At 56.2% G+C, this 25010-nt stretch overlaps 10 protein-coding genes across 10 annotated transcripts; 3 read left to right on the top strand and 7 right to left on the bottom strand.

The window, feature by feature from the left end:
• Nucleotides 1–1109: 1109 nt before the first annotated feature.
• Nucleotides 1110–2915, bottom strand: VDAG_01105 (polyamine transporter 1; the record flags this gene model as incomplete). Its single annotated transcript, XM_009649991.1, has 1 exon — nt 1110–2915. One exon carries the CDS (start codon nt 2913–2915, stop codon nt 1110–1112), a length of 1806 nt encoding a protein of 601 aa, XP_009648286.1.
• A 2166-nt stretch (nt 2916–5081) lies between these two features.
• Nucleotides 5082–7025, top strand: VDAG_01104 (saponin hydrolase; the record flags this gene model as incomplete). The annotated part of the gene is made up of 1 exon (XM_009649990.1): nt 5082–7025. One exon carries the CDS (start codon nt 5082–5084, stop codon nt 7023–7025), a length of 1944 nt encoding a protein of 647 aa, XP_009648285.1.
• Nucleotides 7026–7616: 591 nt separating this feature from the next.
• VDAG_01103 (uncharacterized protein) lies at nt 7617–8878 on the bottom strand (the record flags this gene model as incomplete). Its single annotated transcript, XM_009649989.1, has 3 exons — nt 7617–8176; nt 8324–8452; nt 8503–8878. 3 exons carry the CDS (start codon nt 8876–8878, stop codon nt 7617–7619), a joined length of 1065 nt encoding a protein of 354 aa, XP_009648284.1.
• Nucleotides 8879–9771: 893 nt separating this feature from the next.
• Nucleotides 9772–11073, bottom strand: VDAG_01102 (uncharacterized protein; the record flags this gene model as incomplete). Its single annotated transcript, XM_009649988.1, has 2 exons — nt 9772–10285; nt 10922–11073. The coding sequence occupies 2 exons, from the start codon at nt 11071–11073 to the stop codon at nt 9772–9774; spliced, it is 666 nt and encodes a 221-aa protein (XP_009648283.1).
• A 289-nt stretch (nt 11074–11362) lies between these two features.
• Nucleotides 11363–13921, bottom strand: VDAG_01101 (heat shock protein sks2). The gene is made up of 5 exons (XM_009649987.1): nt 13451–13921; nt 13218–13383; nt 12206–13143; nt 11893–12143; nt 11363–11839 (listed from the first exon to the last, which is right to left on the bottom strand). Exons 1-5 carry the CDS (start codon nt 13789–13791, stop codon nt 11571–11573), a joined length of 1965 nt encoding a protein of 654 aa, XP_009648282.1. The 5' UTR covers nt 13792–13921; the 3' UTR covers nt 11363–11570.
• Nucleotides 13922–14388: 467 nt separating this feature from the next.
• VDAG_01100 (uncharacterized protein) lies at nt 14389–15691 on the bottom strand (the record flags this gene model as incomplete). The annotated part of the gene is made up of 2 exons (XM_009649986.1): nt 14389–15086; nt 15139–15691. 2 exons carry the CDS (start codon nt 15689–15691, stop codon nt 14389–14391), a joined length of 1251 nt encoding a protein of 416 aa, XP_009648281.1.
• A 1324-nt stretch (nt 15692–17015) lies between these two features.
• Nucleotides 17016–17901, top strand: VDAG_01099 (eukaryotic translation initiation factor 4E-1; the record flags this gene model as incomplete). Its single annotated transcript, XM_009649985.1, has 3 exons — nt 17016–17222; nt 17285–17356; nt 17413–17901. 3 exons carry the CDS (start codon nt 17016–17018, stop codon nt 17899–17901), a joined length of 768 nt encoding a protein of 255 aa, XP_009648280.1.
• A 530-nt stretch (nt 17902–18431) lies between these two features.
• Nucleotides 18432–20265, bottom strand: VDAG_01098 (long-chain-fatty-acid-CoA ligase; the record flags this gene model as incomplete). Its single annotated transcript, XM_009649984.1, has 4 exons — nt 18432–18812; nt 18869–19627; nt 19680–19975; nt 20043–20265. The coding sequence occupies 4 exons, from the start codon at nt 20263–20265 to the stop codon at nt 18432–18434; spliced, it is 1659 nt and encodes a 552-aa protein (XP_009648279.1).
• A 1271-nt stretch (nt 20266–21536) lies between these two features.
• VDAG_01097 (BolA domain-containing protein) lies at nt 21537–22315 on the top strand (the record flags this gene model as incomplete). The annotated part of the gene is made up of 3 exons (XM_009649983.1): nt 21537–21812; nt 21901–22007; nt 22117–22315. 3 exons carry the CDS (start codon nt 21537–21539, stop codon nt 22313–22315), a joined length of 582 nt encoding a protein of 193 aa, XP_009648278.1.
• A 768-nt stretch (nt 22316–23083) lies between these two features.
• On the bottom strand, nt 23084–24681 carry VDAG_01096 (uncharacterized protein; the record flags this gene model as incomplete). Its single annotated transcript, XM_009649982.1, has 5 exons — nt 23084–23322; nt 23397–23579; nt 23673–24374; nt 24452–24509; nt 24604–24681. 5 exons carry the CDS (start codon nt 24679–24681, stop codon nt 23084–23086), a joined length of 1260 nt encoding a protein of 419 aa, XP_009648277.1.
• Nucleotides 24682–25010: the final 329 nt, after the last annotated feature.

Genomic DNA, 25010 nt, shown 5'->3' with positions numbered 1-25010 from the left:
GGTGGACGGCTGGCACTGCCTGCACTCCGCTGTGCAGCAGCGGCCAGGTCCAGTGCGGAGGGAGTCTGGGGCCGCTGTGCCATTGGAGCGCGCTGTCGCAGTGGGCCGAACGGGGCAACAGGTGTCGGTTAAAGCATGCGGACGTCGCGGGGTCACTCCACTACAGTCTGCTGTGAACAAATCGATGACCATCACAATGTGTCTGCCTGGTCGTTGCAGCCTGCGCCGCCTGTGCCACAGTTCCCAGCGCCTCTTTATGCATCTGAAGCATTCCATGATAGGGAACTAAAAGATAGGTAAGAAGGTATGAAGTGCAGCATGATGGGCCGTATCATTCTTTTCACGTCGTGAACTTTGCATAGGCTTGCTACGACAGTAACTGTGAGCCTAGGAATGGCTAGATGCTCTGATGAGGATAGCCATCGGAGGTACCCTTAGGCAGATGGCAAAGCCAAGGCGGATAGCACTACATGGGGCAGTAGCCAAAGCACGGCGATACACTCTAGATATTAGAGGTGTCACATCTGACTGATACACATAATGTGATACAGGAGCATGTGGTAAGCCATGACAGCTCATCGATGTAAGTCGATGGCACCTGAAAGCTCGTCATAACCTTGATGACATGTGTCTCGGGGCGTGGGCTATTATCTCTTTTACTCAGGACTACATGGTATGGTCTTCCGGAATTGACATGGAATATGTACGTGGCTTACATCACACATGAACGAGCCGGGTATGCTGACTAGATGGCTATCTACGCATGTCATACCGCCCACCTTAATTCGACTCTATATCGCTAGCATTGTGAGTGCTCCTTCGTGATGCCTTGAGAAGCGGCTGTATAGGTTGCTCGGCCCGGCATTCGGTTGTTTCGGAGGTTGTATGCGGCGTTCAGGTCGATTGAGTTTGCAATGCCTGCGTGGGTCATGTCGTGCAAGGTTGGAACATACTTTGAAGGTCTGATCTAAACCCTGATCACTTTGTACAATACCTTCTACTAAAATCGATCAAGAAGAAATATACACATCATCAAGGCCATGTGGCTCCACGACTGTACTTACTCCTCAATTCGATGCCATTTTGCGCCTCAGCCCAGACTGCCCCATTCACACCACGACGCTGGCTTTGCTCCACTTGTTGGCTGCCCGAATCCTCTCACCAAACACGTAAAACACAAACGGCACCGGCACCAGCAGCACGGCAAAGCCCGCAAAGATGCTCGACCCGGGCCCGACGCCGAGGTTGGAGTACAGCGGCCCGACGACGAGCGGGAACGCCGCGGCGAAGCAGCTGCGCAGGAACGTGTTGGCGGCGACGGCGCTGGCGGCGTACATCTGGAATGTGTCAACGAGGTAGTTGAGCGCCGCCTGGAAGATGGTGTTGAAGCCGCAGCCCGTGAGGTAGAGGCCAAAGACGGGCACCATCCAGTGAGTGGTCGCTGGGCCGGCCGTCCAGCCCGTGACAAACTGGCCCACGGCGAAGAGCACGCTGCCAAGCATCATGGGCGGCAGCCTCTTCTCTGGTACGGCGCGGTCGCCGGCGGCGTGGTACGAGCGGTTGTAGACGAGCTGGTTGAGCGTGTTGATGACGGCGCCCGTGATGGCGCCGAGCAGGATGGCGAGGAAGGGCAGCACGGCGCTGACGGCGGGCCAGCCGCGCTCGACGCCAAAGATGAAGGGGATGGCGCCCAGCTGCATGTAGAGGATGCCGTAGCAGAAGCTGGCGTACAGGGCAACGAGAAAGCAGATGGGCGTCGCAATGAGCTGCAGCGGCCGCACCAAGAACTTGCGCGCCAGCTCGCCGACGCCGACGTCCCACTCTTCGAATTTCGCGTGTAGTGCCCAATTCCCTGTATCATAACGCAGGCGGCGAGCTTTGTCGACGAGGAGGCGCGGCGGATACGATTCGTCAATGACGAGCACGGCGATGAACAAGACAAAGGCCTGCAGCATGCCCGTGACATACTCGGTCCAGCGCCAGCCGAGCGACGGATCGGACACGAGGGCGGCAGAGACGATGGGGCCAAGCGTAGGCCCGCCGACGACAGCCATGGCGTAGCCGGCCATGGCTATACCGCGGTACGCCGGCGTGTACAGGTCGCCAAGCACACCGCCTGTGTTGGTGACGGGGGCCGAGGCGAAGAGGGCGCCAAAGAAGCGCGTCAGCATCAGCGTCTGCAGGTCCTTCGCCGTCGCCGAGGCAAACGAGAAGCACATGGCGATAAACATGGGCGACAGGACAGCGGCACGACGGCCGTAGACCTCCGAGAGCGGCGCCCAGAGAAGCGGACCGACGCCGAAGCCCATGAGGTACAGGGACGTGCCGAGGGTGGCCACTTGTCTCGAGACGCGAAACTGGGTAGCAATCTGTTCGGTGCCGGCGGCATAGGAAGACGATGCCCACGTTGCCGTCATGGTGACAAAGCCGTATAGTAGTGTTGTAAGAACCTTTTTCTTGGTGGGCCAGTTCAGGGGATGGTATGGATCGTCGGGCCCTTCATAATCGACCAGCTGCTCTTCCGTCGTGGGCACATGAGCCAATGGGTGGGAGAAAGGAGGAACGCTCGGCCGGGAACGAATCTTGGAGAGGATCGTGTCCCGTCGTGACATGGTTCGTCTCAGCTGGCATCCATTGTCGTCTCTGCCCGTGGCGCGAGAGCTCGTTCTTTGCATCTCGAGATCACACGGGCGGTGGCCATCATGGTGGCTCTTCTCGTTGAGCGAAGAGGTACAGCCTGAGGGCCGAGGCCGAGGTTGAGGTCGTCGCGTCGAGGGACCACCATTTCTTTCGTTGGCAGCAAAGGTCGAAGAGGAGGCGGATGACGATGATGAGCTGGTAGGAGACAGCTGATGGCCGTCTCCCTCCTCATGTGGTGTCGATTCTGGCGTTCGACTTGTCTGAAGATTCGCCATGTTTGGGAATGAAGCTGTGAAGCTGGCTTTCGATTGACGAAGCCATCGTCATGGTCATTCTGAATGTGGACTTGGTCCACTAGTATATGGTCATCATGATCAAAGCGTGTTAACTGATTTGCCTTGCTCAGCCGACGTCGGAAATGGACCAAGTGACGTAGTCATCGGCCAAGAATCAATCTTGGCCGAGACGCGAGTCAATCGACGGACTTGCGCGCCGGGTCTCTCAGGCCTTTGTAGGACAATCGGGGCATCGGCATCTTGGCTTTAAACCCGTTGCACCCATTCCCGGCCCATCAATTGCCAATCTTGCGTTGACGGCAAGCAATTGCATTGTGAAAAGTTCCTGATTGTCCGATATCAAGATTCCCATGATGGAAATAGATGCCGTCCATTATCCGAATTATACGGCTTGCTCCGACATCGCGTAATTGGAGGGCATACAAGGCACCTAGCCACACATTTCAGTATAGGACGAGACAGTCTTTCTCCAGTTCCACAACGGGTGCAGACAGCCAGGAGCCGACAACGAGCCGGCGTCGTTGGTATCCTGGAGATTAGAGCTCTTCTGGTATGAGAACGGATTGCTCTTCCAAGCGGGGAGTCCATGGCTTGATCTTAGTCGAGCAATCGGCACCCTGTACAAGAATACGTCCCATGGGCAAGACGGCCTGCGAGAACTTCGCCTCAAGACCTGTGTTTTTGCCAGCCCTGCCCCCCAGGTAAAGAGGAGATCCTTTCGAACGCCAGCAGGGAGTTGGTCCACTGGTCAAACCAGAGCAGCCTCCTTCGTATGGCAGCTGCAGCTGCCTGAGCATCGTTGCTTCACAATCCGTGAAAGCCAACCCCGAGTCGGCTTGTGCCTCGAAGGGCCCACCAGTCAGGCATCTGGCTAAACCAGACAAACCAAGACGTATTGTTCGGATCAAGCATCGTTCCTCGTTCCTCCGCCTCGGTCCATCTCTGATTGCATCGTCTGTACTTCGCAATCACGAGCCACAAGTACACCAAGACACAAGGGATAAACCGAGCCCCTCGGATAGCAATCCCAAGGCGCAGTGGTCCATGTGCAAGAAGAACAGCGAACCGAAAGTCATAACGAAGACTCCAATAGGCAGAAGCGAGGCGGTCGAACAGATGCCATCGTCGAGAAGGGTTGTGTCTCTTTGACGTACGGGACGCAGCTGATATGGCAGTCGAATCCAGACTTCGAGGGCGCGACCCGAGGTGATGATTGTCCCTCGGTTGGTCACGGTGCGTCTTTCGATGAAGACCACGTAGAATGTCGGACATTTCTGTTCTGCCGAATTGCAGCAAGAGCTTTCGCTGTCGTCTTTTGTTATCGGTGCACAGGCGGAACATGGTAGTGGTAGGTGTTGCAAGTAAGGACGAGGCAGGAAGAGTGGGTGAAAATAATCGAAGAAAGCGTCTTCAGCCAGCTGGGTAGAAGCAAGCAGAAGGCAGAAGGAGGCAAAGAGTGTGTACGATTTCGGGAAAAGAGGATACAGAGGGTTTGCGTTCACGATTGCTCTGGTCATTTCAAACTCTCCATACCTACCTAAGGTAATCCATGAATGCAAAAATGTATGCGCTCCATCACGGTCATCCCCCTCGTCGAAAGTACCTGCTCGGATTAGCCGCCAACGATGTTCGCTCCAGAATCCCATACCAGCCCAACGTCGGCGAACCCAATCCCAACATCATCCAAATACAGGGACAGATAAAGACCAGGACTAAAAAAGCTTGTCAAACAAAAGGCTTCGTCTGGAGCGCGTACATGTACACGTCCATGCCTAGCAAGAACCAAGAGGGAGAAAGAGACGGACCCATGTACTTGCCGAATACGACAAATACGATGCGAACCCGAAGGCCTCGCAACTTCGCATCTCGCATCACGCATCACACATCACGCATCACGCATCACGCATCACGCATCTCGCATCTCGCATCCACCCTCGACTTTCAACAATCCATCATTTGGCATGAGACAGCACCTAGCATTGCCGTCAGGCTGGAGAACGCCGAGCCATGGCGTGTTCCTCATCCCATGAGATGCGGAATCGTCTACGGCACCTTGCAGAGGGGCTACTTGAACGACCCTTCGCGCACCACTTGTGAGCCGTCGACCCCCTTCCACTCTACGCCAGACATGCCGACAAGTTCGCCATGGAATCCCTTCTATTGTATCTCTGGGCTCTATTCAACTGCCTCTTTGGCCTGCCTCAAGTTCATCAGAAGCCCCAGACCAGCCCACCGCTCCTACAAGGTCATATACCACCACCACCTGCGCCAGAACCCATCACTGTCATTGAACTCCCGCTGCCACCCGTGGCACCCAACAATTCCGAAGGATCATGCTCATCAAAAGTGAACCCAGCTCGTACGGGCTGCATAGGGAGGACAACGAAACTTCAATCGGGCAACTTTCTCCCCGACAACCTTCACGTCCTGTCCATGGTCCATTTTGTCGGCGCCCCAGCGGCACCTGATCCAGCAAGCATCTTCCAAGGCGAGCAGCTGATCATCATCAAGATTGACGGCACATTCTTCGCGAACGGCGACTCATGGAGATGCATCACATGCGGTGTACCCGACCACAACTCGGTGGGCGCAACATCCAAGCTCGACTACCCCCAGGCCTTTCGCGATGGACGACGAATCCTGGCAGGCGCCAACATCATCCAGGCAGCTCACGGGTTCACGGGTGACGACCTGACGCCAGATCAGGTTCAAATCATACCCATTCGATGGAACACGAGCGTTGACGGTTCTGGGCTTGGCGGTTCCATGCGCGAGCTGCGCCTGCACCCCGACGATGTCCACCTTGGCTGGAGCGCCTTCTCCTTCGATACAGGTTCTCTAGGTCAGTACTGCTACTACGGCCGCCTCGCCTTCAACCCCAGCCCCAGCTCTGGCCTCCCCCTTGCCCCGCGCTACGACCTGACGAGCGTCAACCTGCTCTACGACCCGGCAGCCTCGCAGCCCCTCGCCGTCCACCCAACAGACCCCTCGCGCCTGCTCCTCAACGCGTCCGCCATATCCGTCGGCGAGCTCCGCGGCTTCAGCGCCTCGGGAAAGGAGGTCACCTACGTCGGCAGTCCCTCCGAGTCGTCAAACATTGACGTCTTCGCAGCCGACCTCGTCACCGGCGCCGTCCGCCGCCTGACGAGCCACCCGGAGTACGTCGATCCCGTCGACCTTTCGCCTGAGGGCGGGCCCGACGGCGGAGCGTGGACCGTCGTCATGGACACGCGCGGCACGGGCAGGCAAATGTTCCTCGCGGGCCTCCGTCGCGTTCCGCCGCTGACGGACCTCGTGACAGTCGCCGCCGTGGCGTCGGTGCGCAACAATGGCTGTCGCCGCTTCTTCCAGCCGTGGCTCATCGATCGCCATGGCGACCGCGGGACGTACATGGGGCAGAAGATCAACGCTGCCGGCGACGGGATTCCCGGCGGCGGCGCCATCAATGACCCGGAGTGGAACGGCATGGCTGATCCGAAGTGGTCTGGCGATGGGACCAGGATTGCCTACTGGCAGGCCTTGACGAGGCCACCGGCTTGCGGAGGGGATAATCCGCTGCCGTGCTATGCGTCTACGGCTCGGGGGGGCCGAACTTCGCGGCTGATGGTGGCGCATCTGACGAGTCGGAGGGCCGTGGCGAGAGCGGCGATCGAAGTCGCGGCTGATGTGGTGCCGTGGGGCACCATGTATGTGCCGGGGGCGGCTGCGCCGAAGAGGCTTTTGCCGGGGCCTGGGGCCTACACTCTTCTTGGGCGGGCGGCGGGATGGGCGAACGTGACGCTTGCAGGGAAGCAGATTGGCGGCCCGATTGATGGCGTCAAGGCGGAATATCACGACTTCTCGGACGACGGGGAAAACGTGCTCAGGGGACTGGAGAGGGTAGCCGCTTGGTATTCATCACCTACGACGGTCAACATTGACTGGGAATCGGACATGGAACAGGCAGGACCGGATGCGGGCACGAAGAAGACGAGTCCAGGAGGATTTCATGTGAGAATTGATATCTTGGACAACAAGTTTGAGGCGAATGGAACGTTGACAACCGTGGTTGGAGGGAAGACATACCTGCAGCCAGCCAACGGTACGTAGTTCAGCGGGCATTGCCTGCGTTGATAAGCAGGTAGGGTAGCGAGGCGCTGGTGATGAATGATGAATGGACAATAAACGGCGTGAGCTTGCTTGGATCCGATGTGTAATGAAACATCGCTGGATGTCAATCCTTGTCGCCGAGGACGAACATGAAGTCGACTCTGGTCCTTCTCTGCAGATCTGCATTGAACAGCCTTCCTTGCTTCTCCCCTCGTACACGACATTCCTAACTTCTGACCCTTGATTTTGGGCGTCCTTGACAGTGGCCAGAAGCCGGTCCTTGGAATTCGACCGGTACCCTGTTGAATTGTTCCTCGCTATAGTAGAATTTCACGTAAGGCGACTTTCAACAATGGGCACTTGTGAGGCGAAGACACCTGATAGCTTGCTACTTTCATGATACGTATGCCTGGTAGCTACTCATAACCAGCCGTATCAGAACGCCAGTTCGTCCTGGAGCCATACTCCAAGAGACATTTCCAGAACGCATCCTGAAAAGTCTGTCTGCCAAGCTGCCTCAAGGCCTTCAGCAATACACTCTCTCGCCCTTTCTTGATAGCTCACATCTTTCTCAGTTCAAGACTTTTGCATTCACTTCTTACCGGCATGCAAGGTGTCCATGACGGAAATCTCGCGCTCACGCGTCATGTTGACACCGATGATCTTCCAGGCGAGCAAACCGCCCTCGACATTGCCATACCCTTCCTCCGCCTTATCGAGGAAGAAGTAGCTGAGCACCGGGTCCGAGACCGAGGACGCCTGGCGGAAGAAGCCGTCGGCAAAGTTGGACGTGAAGCGCTGCTCGTTGGCGCTGTAGGGATAGACGTTGCGGACCGCGTCGACGAGACGCTGGTCAAAGTAGACCTGGCCGGCGTGGGTGGCGATGTTGTTCTGGAGGGTGCGGTTCGTCAGGGGGTCGGCGTAATCCGGGTTGTGTGTCATGATGTGAACGTGCGGCGTGCGGCCGCCGTAGTGGCCGGGAAAGATGGAGCCGAACCAGACGGCGCCGTCGGAGTTTGTCGTCGAGATGCCGCGGCCGAACGTGGTCTTGCGGTTCGATGGGTCGAAGGAGTAGGGGACGCCAGAATAGATGCCCGTGGCGTTCGTGTCTGATGGAACATTAGCCAACGTGAACTTCAGAACCTGGCTTCCTATGTAGGATTGCTGAATTGAAAGATAACACTACCGGGTCAAGATGCAGTGCTATTTGTGAGAGGAACAAAATTCAAGCAGCGGTATAGCAGCAGCTCAGAGGGGCGCGACGAAGCACATGACAAGGAAAGAGCTCGGTCACTTACGCCAAATCTCGACATACTGTCCCTCGACAGGCTTGCATGTCTCGGTATCGATTATCTGGAAGTCCAGGTACATCAGAACGCCCTGCTCCCCGTCCTGCAGGTTCCAACGCAGCTTCTCGCCCTCGATATCTACTTTTGTCAGCAAGGGCCACGAAACGGGGGACCAGACAGGCACTCACAGAAAGGACCCTCAGTGGACTCGGGGGTGAGCACACATCCATCGTCGCGCGTCGCAAAGATCTCGCGATCAGTAGACTTCCAGTTGACCGTGTTGTTCTCGTGATCCTTGCGAAGGACGCTAATAATGTCGCGACGGCGCATGTGAGTTTCGACAACGGCGGCACGGCGCTCGATGGCCCGGGCAAGAACACCGTCACGCTGAAGGGTGTCACGGCAATGAGCCAGGCTGGTGGCGTGAGTGAGACTATACTTCTCCAGCTCGGCGAGCTCTTCGGCCTCGTGAGCGCCATGAGCCGAGACGATACTGGCGAGTAGGAAGGCGCCAAGGAAGAGAGTCAGCAGACGGGCACCCATGATGCGGATGCTGTGAGCCATGTTTGTGACTTGATGCCGTCTAAGGTGTTTGAGAACAACTGCACCCTGCGGCAGGTGGTTCTAGCGATGCTGTTTTGTGGGCGATGCAGATTGATGAATGGGATCGGGGTGGTCTGGGGGAGGAATGTAGAGGGATATCGGAATGTGGGAACGCAAGTGCCGAAGTCTGGGGTGCAGCAGCCTGAAAATAAATATGGCAACTTCCCGATTCAGTGTTCAGCGAACTGTGGAATGAAAGGACCAGAACGGAGGGGGGAACAAAATCCAGATGTCTTCACGGAGCATGTCTACCTAAGGTAGCTATACCTAAGCCGAAGCCAATGGAGAGAATAAAGGAAGGCCAGGTCATGCAACGAGATTTAATTCACTACACTAAGAACACACCAAAACTGCAGGACAAGGAACAAAATGGAGGCCATTATGATTATGGAAAGACAACAGAGCGAGCAGTGGCATTTGATGATGATGTAGGATTCCTGTGTTTTGCAGGGCATGAATGTCTGCATACCAACACCTAGCAGATCGTAATCACAGGATGTTATTCCGTTATCATCATTTCAGTTCATTCATCCTCAAGAATACTTCAAGATGGTATGTCCTTCTCTGGGCAGTGTCCATTCCATAAAAGGGTACAACATCAGAATCATGTCTGTATTACCAGCGCTTAGAAGGGATGCAGTTGCAACGCCAGGGTTGAAATTGCAAGTTCTATAGATCTGAACCCTCTAGGTAAACCCTTTAAGGAAGTCGATGGTTGTAGGGGTGCTGGACTGTAGGATATCGAGGAGCTTGGGACAGAAGGATACCAGGTAGCTAAGGCAGAAGCAATATCAGGTGGCCTGCGGAGCTACTAAGTAGGGGTTGGGCGAACTGGGTGGTGGAACGTCCGTCGATCAACTGAAGTATTCGATCTTCGACTTCCGGCTCAGCGCCATGACGGAATTGATAGAGAACCCCCAACGTTCCCGACGAATGTTGGTCAAATCCTCCAAGCGTTCGTCTGAGATAGTTTCAACAAACTCGGCCAGGTAGTCGTCCTGCATGGTGAACATTTCGGCCCAGTCTTCTTGCGAACTGGTGAGCAAGGCAGCCACAGTTGCGAAAACCTGGCGATGAGACGAATTCTTCTTGACCTTGGCCGTTGCTGCCTCCGTAAATCGCTGGAGGAAGTCTTCATTCATTTGTTCAAGAGGCGTCTTCGTGACGAGGGTGCTCCCTTCAATTCGCAGCGCTGATAAGACCATGCCCACGTCCATCGCCGACCAGATGTCATCGCCGAGAATGAACTTCGTTAGAAAGCCGTGGACAAGCACGCCCGCTCCTTGTGAAAGTAAAAATGTTTCTCCGCGCCACGTAATTCGTTTCCAGTGCGTGGTGCCATCGTGACCGGTGAAGTCATGATAATGACTTGATTGTTACTGTTAGCGGGACTATTCCCATGGTCTGACGGGAAATTCTTCCCCGAGGTATTGCGAGGCGTATTCGACTTATCACCCTTGGAGCCCAACGAGCTGGTAGTACTGCTAGTCGACTCAGCTGGTGTTGAAGCCGTGAAGAATCCCCCAAGATGCGCAGTGGGTGACTTCTCTAAAGGTTCAGGGTCTGAGTCGACTTCCTCTACCTTGAAAGGGGCGTTTGTATCCATAGTACTAGCAGTACTTTATCCCTCGACGATAAACTCAAGCCACTCCTCCAAGAGCTTATTTGGCTTCGAGGTCTCCTTGGCAATGCCCTGTTTACTGCCGTATAGCCGTAAAGCGCGGTAGTATCCGTCGTAGGAAGAACGGCCTCTATTCAGTGCTTTGTTTGATCTCATAGATCGCAGGTCTCTCTACCATTTCCAGTTCGGAGGGTAAGGGCAAACGGTGTGTCGTTTCGTTACCGGAAGCACACGTTATGCCGTCGAAACGCCGCAAGACGCCGCGAAACTGATGATCATGGGATATTCGAATGACTGTGGTATAAAGAGGCGCACATCGGTGCAGTGCTAGGGCATTATCGTGGTTGGTCCTTGAAGTATGGGACCATGGGTAGTGAGTGTACAGTGGTGAGTTTGGGTAGTAGATGGCGAATGGTTTTCCTTTCGTTGTGGGCGAGGCATCGAGTGTGGCAGGAGCTTCGTCGTCGATCAATGACTGGTGTCCAATATAAGCAGTGCAAGAGTGCAAAGTATGAGCATCATTCACCGTTTCCATGGAAGGTTGTTGCCTAGCGAAGTGCCACAGAGGGCATGACAATGGGGGCGTCTCTGGCAGCTTGCTAGGACAGTCGACTCGTTTGGGGCGAGAGGTCAAGGCTTCGCCATCTTCTTCGTCGTCACTCAAGCGTTGGCAGGTCGCGACTTTTCACGTGCATCCTCGCTTGAGGCCTCCGTTATATAATAAACTGTATGAAGCAGACTGTTTGCCTGTCCATAACGCAAGTCATCAAACAGAACGCCATCAGTGCGAAGAAAGGACACAAAAGAACAGCAGGCGTAGAAGAAAGAGTAAAAAAGGTTTTAGAGAGCCATCGTTAGAAGACTACTGAAACATCGCAGCATTATTTGGCGACGCACCATCTTCTAAATGGCCCGCTCGCTCCCAAATATCCGGTTGGTTGCGCGCGCGTACTCCATCACACCAGATTTTCCTCTACCACCCCCAGCTCCAACCCAAGGCTGACCATCTGCTGCAAGTGAAAAAGTCTCCCTTTACCGTGAAGACATAGCCTTGGTGACGAGACGCTTAAGAGCGAGCTCCTGCTTCTTGAGGTCCTCAGCCGAGGCGTCGGTGATCTCAAGCTTGGCCATGGCCTCGCTGACCTGCTGCTCAATCTTGTCCTTCTGGCCGCGCTTGAGCTTGAGGGACAGTGTCGGGTCAGAGATGATCTCCTCAACGCGACCGATGTAGGACTCGAGCTGCTGCTTGGCCTCGAACTTCTTGGAGAAGGCCTCGTCGCTGGACTTGAACTTCTCGGCGTCTGTGTAGCGAATTAGCTGCTGTCTGATGCACATGTGAGGGAATTGAGCTGACCGTTGATCATGTTCTCAATCTCGTGAGAAGAGAGCTTGCCGACAGAGTTGGAGATGGTGATGTTGGCGCTGCGGCCGGAGGTCTTCTCGGTGGCGGTGACCTTGAGGATACCGTTGACGTCGACCTCGAAGACACACTCGAGGACTGCCTCACCGGCGCGCATGGGGGGGATGGGAGCCAGAGTGAATTCACCCAGCGAGGTGTTGTCCTCGCAGTTGACACGCTCACCCTGGTAGACGGGGAACTGGACGCTGTGAAACTGTCAGTATAACTGGACTTGCGCTCAGGATTTGGCAAGATCAAAGAAACATACGTTTGTTGGTTGTCGGCAACAGTGGTGAAGGTTCTCTTCTTGATACACGGGACAGTGTTACCGCGAGGAACGACGGGAGCGAAGATGTTACCCTCCATGGCGACACCGAGAGACAGGGGGCAGACGTCGAGAAGCAGGAGGTCGGCGGTCTCGGCGGAGGTGGCCTTGCCGGAGAGGATACCGGCCTGGACGGCGGCACCGTAGGCGACAGCCTCGTCGGGGTTGATGCTCTTCTCGAGCTTCTTGCCGTCGAAGAACTCGGACAGGAGCTTCTGGATACGGGGAATACGAGTGGAACCACCGACGAGGACAATCTCCTCAACGGCGCTCTTCTGGAGGTTGGCATCCTTCAGGACCTGAGCGACGGGCTCGAGGGTGCCGTTGAAGGCCTTGGCGTTGAGCTCCTCGAAACGGGCACGAGTGATCTGCATCTGGAAGTCCTCGCCGTCGAAGAGGGAGTCAATCTCAATGGTGGCCTGGGCACCGCTGGACAGGGTACGCTTGGCACGCTCGCAAGCAGTGCGGAGACGACGCAGGGCACGGGGGTCGTTGGAGATGTCCTTCTTCGACTTGCGCTGGAAGTCCTTCTTGCAGTGCTCGAGGAGGCTGGTGTCGAAGTCCTGGCCACCAAGATGGGTGTTACCGGAAGTGGCCTTGACGGTGAAGACACCACCCTGGATGTTCAGGAGGGAGACATCGAAAGTACCACCACCGAGATCGTAGATGAGAACGTTGCGCTCCTTGTTGGACTTGCCAGCGCCGAGACCGTAGGCAATGGCGGCAGCGGTGGGCTCGTTGATGATACGGAGAACGTTGAGACCAGCGATGGCACCGGCGTCCTTGGTGGCCTGACGTTGGTTGTCGTTGAAGTAGGCGGGGACGGTGATAACGGCCTTCTCAACCTTCTTGCCGAGCTTGACCTCAGCAATCTCCTTCATCTGGGAGGTTGTTAGCAAATTTTCCCTTTGGCTTGTATTTTTTTGGCCCGTTTTGGCACACAAGTGAGACTGACCTTGGTGAGGACCATGGAGGAGATCTCCTGGGGGGAGAAAGACTTGGTCTCGCCGAGGTACTCGACCTCGACCTTGGGGGAACCGTTGTCATCGATGACCTTGAAGGGCCAGGTGTCGGTGTCCTTCTTGACATCGGGGTCGTCGAAGCGGCGACCGATGAGACGCCTGTGGCAAGAACGTCAGCAACCATGTTTCACCGAGGGCTCTTGAAAAGCGGGAGAACAGCACTCACTTGACATCGAAGACGGTGTTCGTGGGGTTCATGGCAGCCTGGTTCTTGGCAGCCTCACCGATCAGGCGCTCCTTGTCGGTGAAGGAGACGAACGAGGGCGTGGTGAACGAACCCTGCTCGTTGGCGATGATCTCGACATTGGTACCCTCGTACGTAGCAACGCAAGAGTAGGTGGTACCTGGAAGGGCGATGGTCAGCGAAGGCTCTTTTTGGTACTGGACGCATAGGGTTGTTCTGCTGGCCCAGGAATCCGCAAGTCGACTGCGAAAACAAATCGAGGCCGAGCCGAGGCGGTGGGCGCCGGTAGACAGGTATACAACAAAGACGAAAGGGCGCAGCATAGTATCACAGTTACGTACCCAGATCGATGCCAATGGCACCGTCGTAGACTTCGTCAGCCATGATGATAGATGTGTGATGGGGGGGGGGGAGGATGGGGAGGTGAGATGTTGTAAAGGTGAGGCGGCGCGCGGGGTCCAGAGACAGGCGTAGAAGTAAACGACGGTCGGATGGGCCCTTTTGAATTTTTTGGTTCGGCGGCTGGGGTGGACCAGAAAAAAAAAGTGAGAATTTGGTGCTCGGGGGTGTTGCCGGGTGGCCAGAGCGCTCAGAACTTTTTGCCATGCGCGGGGCTCAGAAGTGCGATTCCAGTGCGAACCCTCTGCCGTGCTAGACCGCCATTGGTTGGCAGTTGCCCGCCGCCCCCAACCCTCGCCTATCTTATCGCTGCCCCACGCTCAGATTCTTTCTTCCTTCACCGAGGCCTGGACTCACCGATTCCATGAATCGCCGCACCTTGAGCCGACTACCTAATCACGAATAACCTACGACGTACATAGGTGCTGCAGGTACCAATAACGCGCCGCATCTTCTGGGTATCCGAGGGCCTATATCTATGGTGAAGCCGCGCATCCGTCAATCGCCACGCTCTTCGACAGTTACCATAGTGCCTGTACAGGGTCCCCATGATGCACGATAGCCCACGCCAGAAACAGTGCTACAATCATGGTCCCCAGGTATCGCCAAAACTGCCCCGCAAGCGACCTTACACCCCCCTCGTCCTTCGCCCTTTGCTTGGCTGCCCACTCCGATAAGCCGATTCTGTGCTCCTTCTTCTCGTCCATGTCATCCTGGAGTCCATGATAGTAAACAGCCCGCTTCTGTTGGAGTCGCACCTTCCAGTATCCGTCTGGACTTAAGGTGTACCGCCACGCCGATGGTGCGATGGCGATCATGACTCTCGCACGACGGGGCTTATGGGAACCCCTTTTGCGGCCATACTGTTCAACCCTCTTCAGCGCCTTTCGGTAAACCCAGTCGTCAAAGTTTTCCGTATTGCTTGATGGAAGATCGCACTCCCCTGGCGTCGGCCAGTCAAATTCGATGATGGACACAGACCGGCGCATGCACACAGCAAGCCACGCTGTGAACGCTACTATGCCGTGGATCTGCTGGTGAATCTCGCCTATGGAGGCTACCTCATCGATCCTTGTCTTTCTTATCCAGGCGATGACCGGTAGAAACGCTCTCGTGATGCCAATGGCCGTCTCGTCGACCTGCTCCCAGAACAGTGGGGGCGCTCGACCTTTCAAAAACAGATTGATATACTCGGCGCGCAACCGTGTTCGCCCGAATCCTGTCAGACTGATTAATACTGGTCTCCCACTTTAAGACATGACATGTAGTACCTTCTTCGTTGATAAGTGTGTCGTCCTGTTCAATCAGGATTTTCATCTGCTCATTACTGGCGCCGAATAGGAGCGACTTGAAAGTCATTTCATGTAGCATCCTGTTCATCACTGCTGTCAAGTAGTGCTGTGTTTCCCTCTCGAACAGGAGTAGTGTATCCCATGGATACTTGAATAACGGGTCAGGCTGAGCTACTAAGGACGTGTATTGCTCCAACGTCATGTCGCCCGGATCAGCTGTCGGTATCGACCAGGGCGAGACCTCGTACGGCATACGTCTTGGACCGAGGACCAGGGTTGTTTCCATGAGGGCATAGATTTGCTGGAGCATGAGCAGGTATTGATCCTCGAAGAAGAAATCATCCAAATCATCCGTTGGCATGTCCCATTTCAAGTCTCGACGTTCAGGGCGAAAGCCATGGAGATTGTTGATGTCAGGGGCTCGATTTGCATAGCGAGATTGATCTGCTGACGGAGACTTGAGGCTCCCCTTCCGACCACCGGACAGAGACTGCGAAGTCTGCCCCGAGGAATCGCGGTCCCGGTTGCTCATTTTGATGCTGAGCTTCTTCTTTGGTGCTGCTGTGCTGGCCAATGCTTGTTGTGTAGGTGTAGGATAGGAGCTCTCTCGTTGATGGTAAATGACACTCAGATTCATAATTCAAGTCAGACAGGGCTGTCACAATTTGACTTGGGGGTCTTCTAATTATGAGATTTCACCTCGACCTCTGGCAGCATATGCTTTGCAGTGTACTGTTCTTGGACGATGGCTGATGGAAGCGTGGCCCGAGTCTTTGTCCGGAGTGAGGTTCACATTGCACTCAAGGCGGTTCTCTTTGTTCCCACGAGTGCCCTTTGGCCGGACTGGACCCGAGTAAAGGCATTCTTTCACCTGAGAATTCCACACGAAAAGGGAGATCGATAGTCAGAGGATGAGTCTAAGGCAACGAACAAAGGCGATGAATGAAGCATCTCATGGTGACTAGTTCCTCAAGCCTTGTCGATTCCACGATCATAGGGTCTTCGATGTACCACGGTATGTCCTTCTTCACGGGGCTCACAGTCTGGGCTTGACAGACAAGACTCAGACCCCCAATTTCACAAGAGCATAGGTCAATCAAGACCAGTTTGAAGGTATCATCTGAAAAATAGGGTGGGCAAGATGACTGCGGGGCAAGGAAGAAATCCCACACAAAACTTCTTCACATACAAGCTGTTCATTCATGTAGTAAACACAACTTTAGCGATGCACTGGGAGGCCTGCAAACCTGTATATCAAGGTTATGGTGGAGTTGTCGGAGAAATTACCACGACCCCAGATCCATCTCCAGCAAGTGATGTCCAGGGCTCCAAAGGCAGTCCACGAGGTCCCACTGCATGACATAAGCAACTTATCGTGGGCACCTGTGTGCGCGGGCCATGGGCTGGCCGCACCGTGCCGCTTGGGCACTTTTTTTCGCGACCACTCGACGAGAAGCAGCATCCTGCGCAAACGGTAAACCCCAATCTCAACCTCGTCATCGCAACTACCTCAACTCGACCCCTCCCCCATCAAGACCCTGTACTCCGACTGCCTGGTGCATAATCGGATACCTCACGAATAAGGAAGCAACGAATCAGCTGTCTTTCCTCCACGTCACATCACGACCCCTTGGTGTACCCCACCGACACTTCCTCGAGGCTTCGTACGAATCGCAAGTCTTACCTCGACGACCTGCCTGATCCCTTGGCCCGCCGTTCGACTTTCGATCCCGTCTTCATCACATCCAAACTGTCTTGTGGATCTGACAAGTCATCTCCCTAAGGTGTATCGACCACATCTGGCGGCCGCGCACCCATCCCACCCATCCACCAACATCACACACAAACTGCCCAAGATGGCTGTTGTCGAGAATCCCACGGCCAACGAACAGGTCGACCTGACCACTATTCCTGTCTCTCCTGGCGGCGACAAACCCGAAGGTGGTGTCACCAGCTCCAGCGACGATGTCAAGACTGTCTTCCACGACAAGGAGAACTTCAACGTCAAGCACCCCCTCCAGAACAAGTGGACTCTCTGGTTCACCAAGCCACCCAGCGGCAAGGTTTGTCGCTCTCCATCAATGATTCTCATGGTTTTGGCTGATATGCTGACCATTTTATGCAGGGCGACAACTGGAATGATTTGCTCAAGGAGGTCATCACCTTTGATTCCGTGGAGGAGTTCTGGGGCATCTATGTACGCAATACCCTTGACACGTCCACGGCCAGCCAACCATATCTGACCTCTTGCAGAACAACATTGCGCCCGTCTCCGAGCTGGCCCTGAAGTCTGATTACCACCTCTTCAAGGCCGGCGTCCGTCCCGAGTGGGAGGACGCCCAGAACAAGCACGGCGGAAAGTGGTCCTACCAGTTCAAGGAGAAGCGTAACGTCGCCATTGACGACCTGTGGCTCCATGTCATGCTCGCTGCCATTGGCGAAACCCTGGAGGATGAGGAGGATGGCGAGGTCATGGGTGTCGTCGTCAACGTTCGCAAGGCCTTCTTCCGTGTCGGCGTCTGGACTCGCACCATAGGAAAGAGCATTCCAGGCCGTGGCGACGGTGATGTGGCCGGCGGCAAGGGCCGCACCCCCGAGAAGGGCAAGAAGGTCCTCCTCGAGATTGGCACCAAGTTCAAGCAGCTGCTTGACCTCCCCGCTAACGAGGCCGTCGAGTTCTCTGGCCACACCGACTCTGCACACAGTGGTAGCAGTCGTGCCAAGGCTAAGCACACGGTCTAAAGAGGCTGCCGCAGGCAGCGTAAGAAATGAATTTTTTTGCAGTTTTGCGACGCGGGACGGGGGGCATCCTTCTCATACCCGTCATCGAACTCTGATCATTGTCTTTGTCTCGCAAGGCTTTTGTCCGCTCGTCGCCGTACGATAGGATGCGGAACCTTGCAGAGCCATTTGCAAAGAAGAAAATTCTGTGTCGTTTTGGGCGGGACGAGTTATTGGAGGGCATGGCGTTCCCCCTCGGCATGGGGTCTTAATCAAGGGCAGATTCGGGGGGTGAGACATCCATCACCTCTCGGCATGATCTGCCTTGTACTTGCTCAAGGCGTTGCCCTGGACCAGATAGCTTTTCAGCTTTGGTAGATGGCCACGATCGATAGTACATAAGCAGGGGAGAACCCAATAGATACCTAGATCGGCCACAATTGCGTCTGTAACCTTGCGGCTTTAGAGGAGTCATTGAAACAACGGCAATATCTATCGTTTGGGTACATCATGTTACATGCTAATACAAGAGTGGTCTACACCAGTTTTCTTTACAGCTCATCGTCGCTGAATTGGTCCGCAAACACCTCCTTGACCAGTTCCTTCTTATTAATCTTTCCCATGGCATTTCTGGGAATGTGGTCCACAACCTTCAGGACCTGCGGGATCTTGTAGTTGGCCAGTCGTCCCCGCAGTGCCCGTCTCATGTCCATCGGCGACCACGTCTTGCCCTCGGGCAGCGCCTCCCTATCAAGGATGACGACAGCGCCGACTTTCTGCCCCCACTTGCCAGAAGGGACGGCGACCACGGCCGCCTCGGCAACCACGTCCAGCGTCAGCAGCTCACGCTCGACTTCGAGGGCGCTGACCTTCTCGCCGCCCGTCTTGATGATGTCGGCACTCTGGCGGCCCTGGATGAAGTACATGTCCCCCTTTGCCCAGGGCTGGTCTGCAGCGCCGGCGCCGGCGCCCTCGACGCCCGTCGCACGGCGACATCGCCCGTCTTGAACCAGGGCCCGCGGCCGTCGGGGTCGGCGACGAACTCCTTGGCGGTGGCGGTAGGGTTGCGCCAATATTCCTTGAAAATGGTCGGTCCGCGCAGCTGGATTTCGCCGGCGCGTTCGCGGCCCTCGGCATCGATGCGGTCGCCCTCGTGGATCACGGCGCCCGTGTCGGTGTCCACGAGGCGGGCCTCGACGGAGGGGAGCGGCCAGCCGACGGAGGCGTCGACGCGGTCAATGGGGGCGAGGCCACAGGAGAGGGCCATGCCGACCTCAGTCATGCCGTAACGCTCGAGCAAGACGTTGCCGCGCGAGAGGCGGCGCCAGGCCTCCTTGACTGGGGTCGGCAGGGCGGCGGAGCCGGAGATGGCGAGGCGCATGTTCTGTGGGGAGACGGCTTCGCGGGTGGGCTCGACGAGAGCTTCGGGGAGAGACTTGTGGGAGGAAAGGAGGCGGGAGTAGACTGTGGGCACGACGGTGAAGAAGGTTACCTTTTCCTTCGCGGGGGACGTGGAGGCGTTCGTAAAGGGCGCGGCGAGCCGGTTCCAGACAGCATCAGGGTTGAAGGGGAAGAGAAACTCGATGGTGCTGCCGGCAAAGAGAGGCGTCAGGAGAGCGTTGATTGTGCCGTGGATGTGGTGGAGAGGGAGGACGTGAAGCAGGTGATCTTGGGGGGTGTACTCCCATGCCTCGATCAAAGACTTCGATTGCGCTGTGAGGACAGACTGGGGCAGCAAAACACCTTTCTACGGCTTGTTAGTCTGGCGAGACGGGAGATAGGCCTGTAGGTCTCCGTACCGGTCTATTTGTCGTGCCAGAAGTATATAGCATCATGCCAGCATCGCTGGGGTCGGAGCCTTCCAGCTGGACTGCTTCGTGGGCGGCGCCTCCCATGTGCTTTTGCAGTTCGAGTTGCGCTGGCTTTGACGCCAGGTTGGTGGCGAGCACGTGGCGCGCTTTTGCAGAAAACTTGGAGGATGATACGAGTAGCGAGGCCTCGCTCTGGTTGAGGATATACTGGAGCTCTGCCGCGGGGAAAGCTGGCGAGAGCGGTACGGCTATTGATCGAGCGGCGAGAGCGGCGAGCAGCGTCACTGGGAAATGCGCCACGGTCAGTCTTTGATCATCGGAGAGTACTTGTCTTGTTCTGCGCAATCTTACCTACGTAGTCATAGCTATTCTCTACAAGGAAAGCAATGCGCTCGCCATCCAACGCCGGCTTCCCTGCTGCGGCCTGCAGTTCATCGCGTGCCCTGCGAACATCTCCCAAGAGTTCGCCGTATTGAAACCTCCTCCCAGACAATGAGTGGATAACAGCTGTCGAATGGGGGTCGTGGCTTGCGATGGCCTCGAATATGGGGAGTTTCGGCAGGGTGGAGGCCATTCGGACTGATCGTCGTGGAGAGGCGACGGATGGTAACAGTGTTATACAGGAAGGAGGGGACGAGAGAAGAAATCGACGACATTGCCGCCGCGCGACATGCGTCCAGGTTGATGACGAGAGCATGGCGGGGGTGACCGAGGGATGGAGCATGCAATTCCAATTCGCATGGAAGTGTATCACAACAGGGGAGGAGTGGATAGAAGAATCCTTATTCGGGCATTGAGCTGCATCGACGAGGTGGGACGGCGGCGGACGAGTTGGCTCCTCGCTTTACCATTAGGACTCTACAATTGAAAGTCGAGGGCGTAGCGACGTCTGGAGGAGCTGGAATTGGAGCTGAGCTGGAGCTGCCAAGTTGAGGTGGAGGGGCAGCAGATGCAGAAGCATAGGTAAGGTACCTACAGTTAGCAGGCCAGAGGAGAGGTGGGCAGCAAGAGAGCACCGTATAGAAGCTGCCTCAGGGAGGTACCTAGGTTGGTACCTTACTGTACCTCGTGCACAGCAGACGATCCGAATTGACAACTCCCCGCCCCAGGCAGGGCAGGAGAGCTCGAGCCTCCATCTGCAGGTGCGGTGCGGCGGCAGAACAGTGACCGCCCGGGCAAGCTCCCCGGGAACGCAGACCGCTAAAGTGAACCAACTCACAGGCCCCCGCCCGCCTGCCGCTGGCACAACCCAGCTCAACGACACGCACACTGAGGCCCCTTCCGCGCCCCGGCCCTGACAAGCCCTGCAAGCCTAGCCCACGACGGCGACGGCCGTGGAACAAACAAGGAGCCCACCCTCCACCAGGTTGCAGGCCCACCAGGAGTGTGTTGTCCAACCGGCGGCATCGGAGCTCACAACGCTGGGAATGACGTGTGGACCAGCACCCCACCAGCTACCGACCGGAAGGGACAACGCGCGTGCTTCCCCGCTGATTGGACCTCGTTCAAGGCACCATCTGCACCTTGTGCGCCATGCTGCGACCCCAACATTCAGCGGTCAACACCTACACCGAACTTTCGGTGTCAACCTGTCCTTGCAAATTCTCTGCCGTCCCAGTCAACCCCGTCGATTCCAGCTCTGAAAGGGCGGGATCGCTTGCTTGGGGTCTCCTGTCAGGCCGACACACAGCTCCTAGTCCTTTGCACGCTGCGCAAGAAACCTGGACCTGGCTACTCGTGCTCGATATTTCTTCTTCGCGTACCTTGCCTACGCATCCCATCCCCCTCCTCTTCCTCCCCCCCCCCTTCTTCTTTCCCTTCCCTCCCCCTTCTACCATTATCCTTATGAGTTTCTTCCTCACTCCTCTGCTGGGACGGACTGCACGATCTGCTACCGCTATCGCCACCACCGCTACCTCCGCCGTCTCCCAGACCGTCCCCATCGTCGCCGTCCTCAGCAACTCGGCCAGCAGACTCGCCGTCGCCGCTGCCGCCATCACCACGCCGGCCCATATCCCGACCTCAATGTTGCGAAGGTACGCCCTCGGTTTCTCCAGCGCCGCGAGGCCCCTATCTACCATGTCGTCTACCACACCGTTGGAAGACGCGATCCGCTCTAAGGTACGGACGGCACGACCCAAACACCCAACTCTTGTCTCGAACTAGCGGGGGTTCCCCTCCCCTTGGGCTAACCTTGCACACCTCCCAGCTCACCGCAGCTTTCTCCCCTGCCACTCTTGAGATTCACAACGACTCCCACCTCCACTCCCACCACAAGGCCATGGTGGGGAACACATCCAAAGAAACCCACTTCAGGTAGGAGCGAGCCGTTCCCCCCCTCCCCCCCTTTACCAAGAAGTTGCATACTGGACCCCTACTGCAAAATATCATGCGGCGTGCGGCTAACATCAGACGAAATATCCAGGCTAGTCATCGTGTCCGACGCCTTTAAGACCAAAATGCAACCTGCCCGCCACCGCATGGTCTACGCGCTCCTTCGCGAGGAGCTCGGCCAGGAGAACGGCATCCACGCCCTCCAGCTCAAGACCTTGACGCCCGAGGAGGAGGAGCGTCACAGGGCCAAGGCTGCCGCCAAGGCTCAGGAGGCCGCCTCCGAAACCTGAGCTCTCACAACAAGGGAAGAGCAGCTCGTTGATTTTGACGGCGATATGGGTTTGATGAAGGGACACGGGGATCCTTCTCGTCAGGGGTACTGGCGGGTGATTGGGAGGGCGGAATCGGGCATGACGAAACAATACGAAATTGCACATGACACAACGGCGCAGGGCTATGATATCCTCTTCTTGGGGCCTCTCTTCTTTTTTTCTCTCTCCTTATCTTCCCTCCTTTTCTTTTCTCAACTTCTGACACGTACAATTTGTGCAAAAAGAGCTCCCTATCCTGGTTCAATTCGGCAGAGACACAGACTGCGGTAAGAGTAAGGCAAACAGATACGTTTTCGGGGGCTTAGATAACCGCTGCAAAGACTCCTCGGGGAGCAGGTTGTGCAACTCGCACTAGATCCAGGCTACACTTACACTGGCTGCCCAGGCAAAGCAAAAAAAAATAGACTTATTCGCTTTTGGTATTACGATGAATCGCCCGCCGAGTAGGACACGCAGCAGTGGGAACGGGAGATTCACGAAGGAGGGCTCTGGTAGAAAATGGGGGTCGGCCATGAGTCATGTCTGATTTCTATCGCCATGCTTTCCAAGGAGAGAAACCAAACTCCCGAGTTCATACGGAGGGGTATCTTCATAACTAAAATTCGAGAATTTGTGCGCCCAACTTCTGGCAATTCCAAGCGTCTGCCACAGGTTCCCCTATTCCATCAAGAATGACTGGTTCTCGACCCCGCCATGCCTGGCAAACGCCCCGCGGCCTTAAGTTTCTCAAGTTTGAGCCGGTACTGCTCGGCTCGAACCGACTGCTTCTTCTGTTTCGAAACCCCGCTCTCCTGAGTCAATGTTGGGAGGCGGGACGCTGAAGGGCGGCTGCTCGACGGGCGCGACCCGGACGGAACCTGCGTCTCTCTGGACCTCGCTGCTGAGTCCGCCGGCTTGTTGGCGTGCGGTGTCTGTGGTCGTGCCGTTGTCCCGTGGTACGTGAAGCTGCGGGGCAGCGCACGCGACTTGGCAGCGACCGTTTGTGGTCGTTCGAGAGTTTCGTGAGTCGGAAGTGGCTCCACGGCTCGATACAACCCACTCGCAGTCGTCGTGTGGTGTCTCTGGGGCGGCAGGCTCTGCCGCGAGAGAGTTGCGCGTTGTGAAACGGGCGGGTTTGTCTGGCCGCTCCCATCCAGGGAGTATCGGAGGGACGCCTTGCCGTTTGATTGGCTCGTGTTTGGCCCTCCGTCATCGTCATGGCGCGCCTGCTGTGATGGAGTAGCTGCCGCTATCAACCCTGGACTGCTTCGTCCAGGCGTGGCCTTTGTGTGCGGCGATCGACGACGGTCCTGCTGCCTTGGCGTGGACTTCGTACCGTCTGCCTTTTTGACACTTGAAATAATCACAACGTCTGCGGAAGATGAGCGACACTCGCGGCTTGCACGAGCCGGCGTTTCTTCAACTCCAGACGTTGGGTTTTCGCTTGCCGAGACGTATGCTTCAGTTCCGGAGTCTGCAGACCGGTCTGATATAAGTCTTCGCGGAAAGGGCGAGGGGGAGACATCGACGGCAGCGTCAGATGTTCGCAGACTTCTCTGGACATCGTTGCCGGTCTTCGCTGATGTGTCAATAGGCTGCGGCCCCAAAGATTGAGGCTCCGGAGGATCGACAGCCATGAAGAATGACCGATCGCCAGCATTCGTCATTGGTGTATGCGAGCGAGACTGGCCCAGGGCTTCTCGGATGGCATTGTACTCGTCGGGATACATTTTCAGCACCCGGTCGATATTGTCCTTGGTTAAGATGCCTTTCTGGTAAATCGGTTTGCTGACGTTGTCGACGTACCACTCCATGGCATACATGGGGCGAGAATCGTCGGTCTCAGAAACGTACTGGATATAGTCGTCGCAGAAGACGCGCACAAAGTCATCGTACAAGAACACAGGGAGTCTCCTTTCGCGACGGAGGCTTTTGAGGGAGACGCAGGCTCTGACGAAGTCCCCCAGGCTACCGTCAAACGACCGATACGCTGACTGGAACGTTTCGAGGGGCTCCAGCAGGAACCGCTCTCTGAAGTCTGGCCCGTCAGTGAATGTATTACGCGCTGGCTGTGCTGAAAACTCGTGGACTAGATTGCCCGCAACACTTGCGGACAAGGCTTGGTGGGGTTGACGTGTTTCCGTCTGCGCTCTTCTATAAGCTTCTTGGTTTGCTGTTGACGACAAGCCAGTAGTGGGTATATGGGGGGTAGGTATCCCGGATGAACCTTGCCCGGCAGTGGATGGCAGTTTTTGGCCCTGCATCACTTCCGTATTTGGAAATGTAGAGGTAATGATGCCAGCTGAAGAAGTTTGCCCGTGGTCCTGCTCGGTGCGCTTTGGCATTTGTGTTTTGGCTACCGTCGCTGGTGTATCGTTGATCGTGGCAGAAGCGGGAACATCAGGGCCGTCACTGAATTGAAGAATCTTCCAGCGTTGTCTGGGTGGATTTGCGCTTTTGGCTTGTGTCCCGGCGGACGCAGAAGTTAGCCGGCCGGCACTGCCTTGTCCGCATGGAGGCGGCGTGTCCAGGACGATGCCTTGAGACGCGTTGATTCGCGCCGATATCTTGTTGATTGGAGGTGTGGCGTGGAGTAATGCCCCTGGTATTTCCATTTCCATGTCCATGTCATCTTCATGATCGAGGCTGCTGGGTGGGAATGAAGCAGGTGGCA

This window comes from Verticillium dahliae, genomic scaffold, assembly GCF_000150675.1.
Source record: "Verticillium dahliae VdLs.17 supercont1.2 genomic scaffold, whole genome shotgun sequence".
NCBI classification, from domain to species: Eukaryota; Fungi; Ascomycota; class Sordariomycetes; order Glomerellales; family Plectosphaerellaceae; genus Verticillium; species Verticillium dahliae.
Note: the sequence above shows the minus strand (reverse complement) of the source record. Positions and strands in the feature narration are given on the sequence as shown.

Coding starts and splice junctions, on each gene's coding strand:
- VDAG_01101 (XM_009649987.1), bottom strand. CDS start 13,791: ATGCTGCGCCCTTTCGTCTTTGTTGTATACCTGTCTACCGGCGCCCAC. Junction 12,144..12,205: donor GTTGCCGACAACCAACAAAC/GTATGTTTCTTT, acceptor ACAGTTTCACAG/CGTCCAGTTCCCCGTCTACC. Junction 11,840..11,892: donor GATTGAGAACATGATCAACG/GTCAGCTCAATT, acceptor TTCGCTACACAG/ACGCCGAGAAGTTCAAGTCC.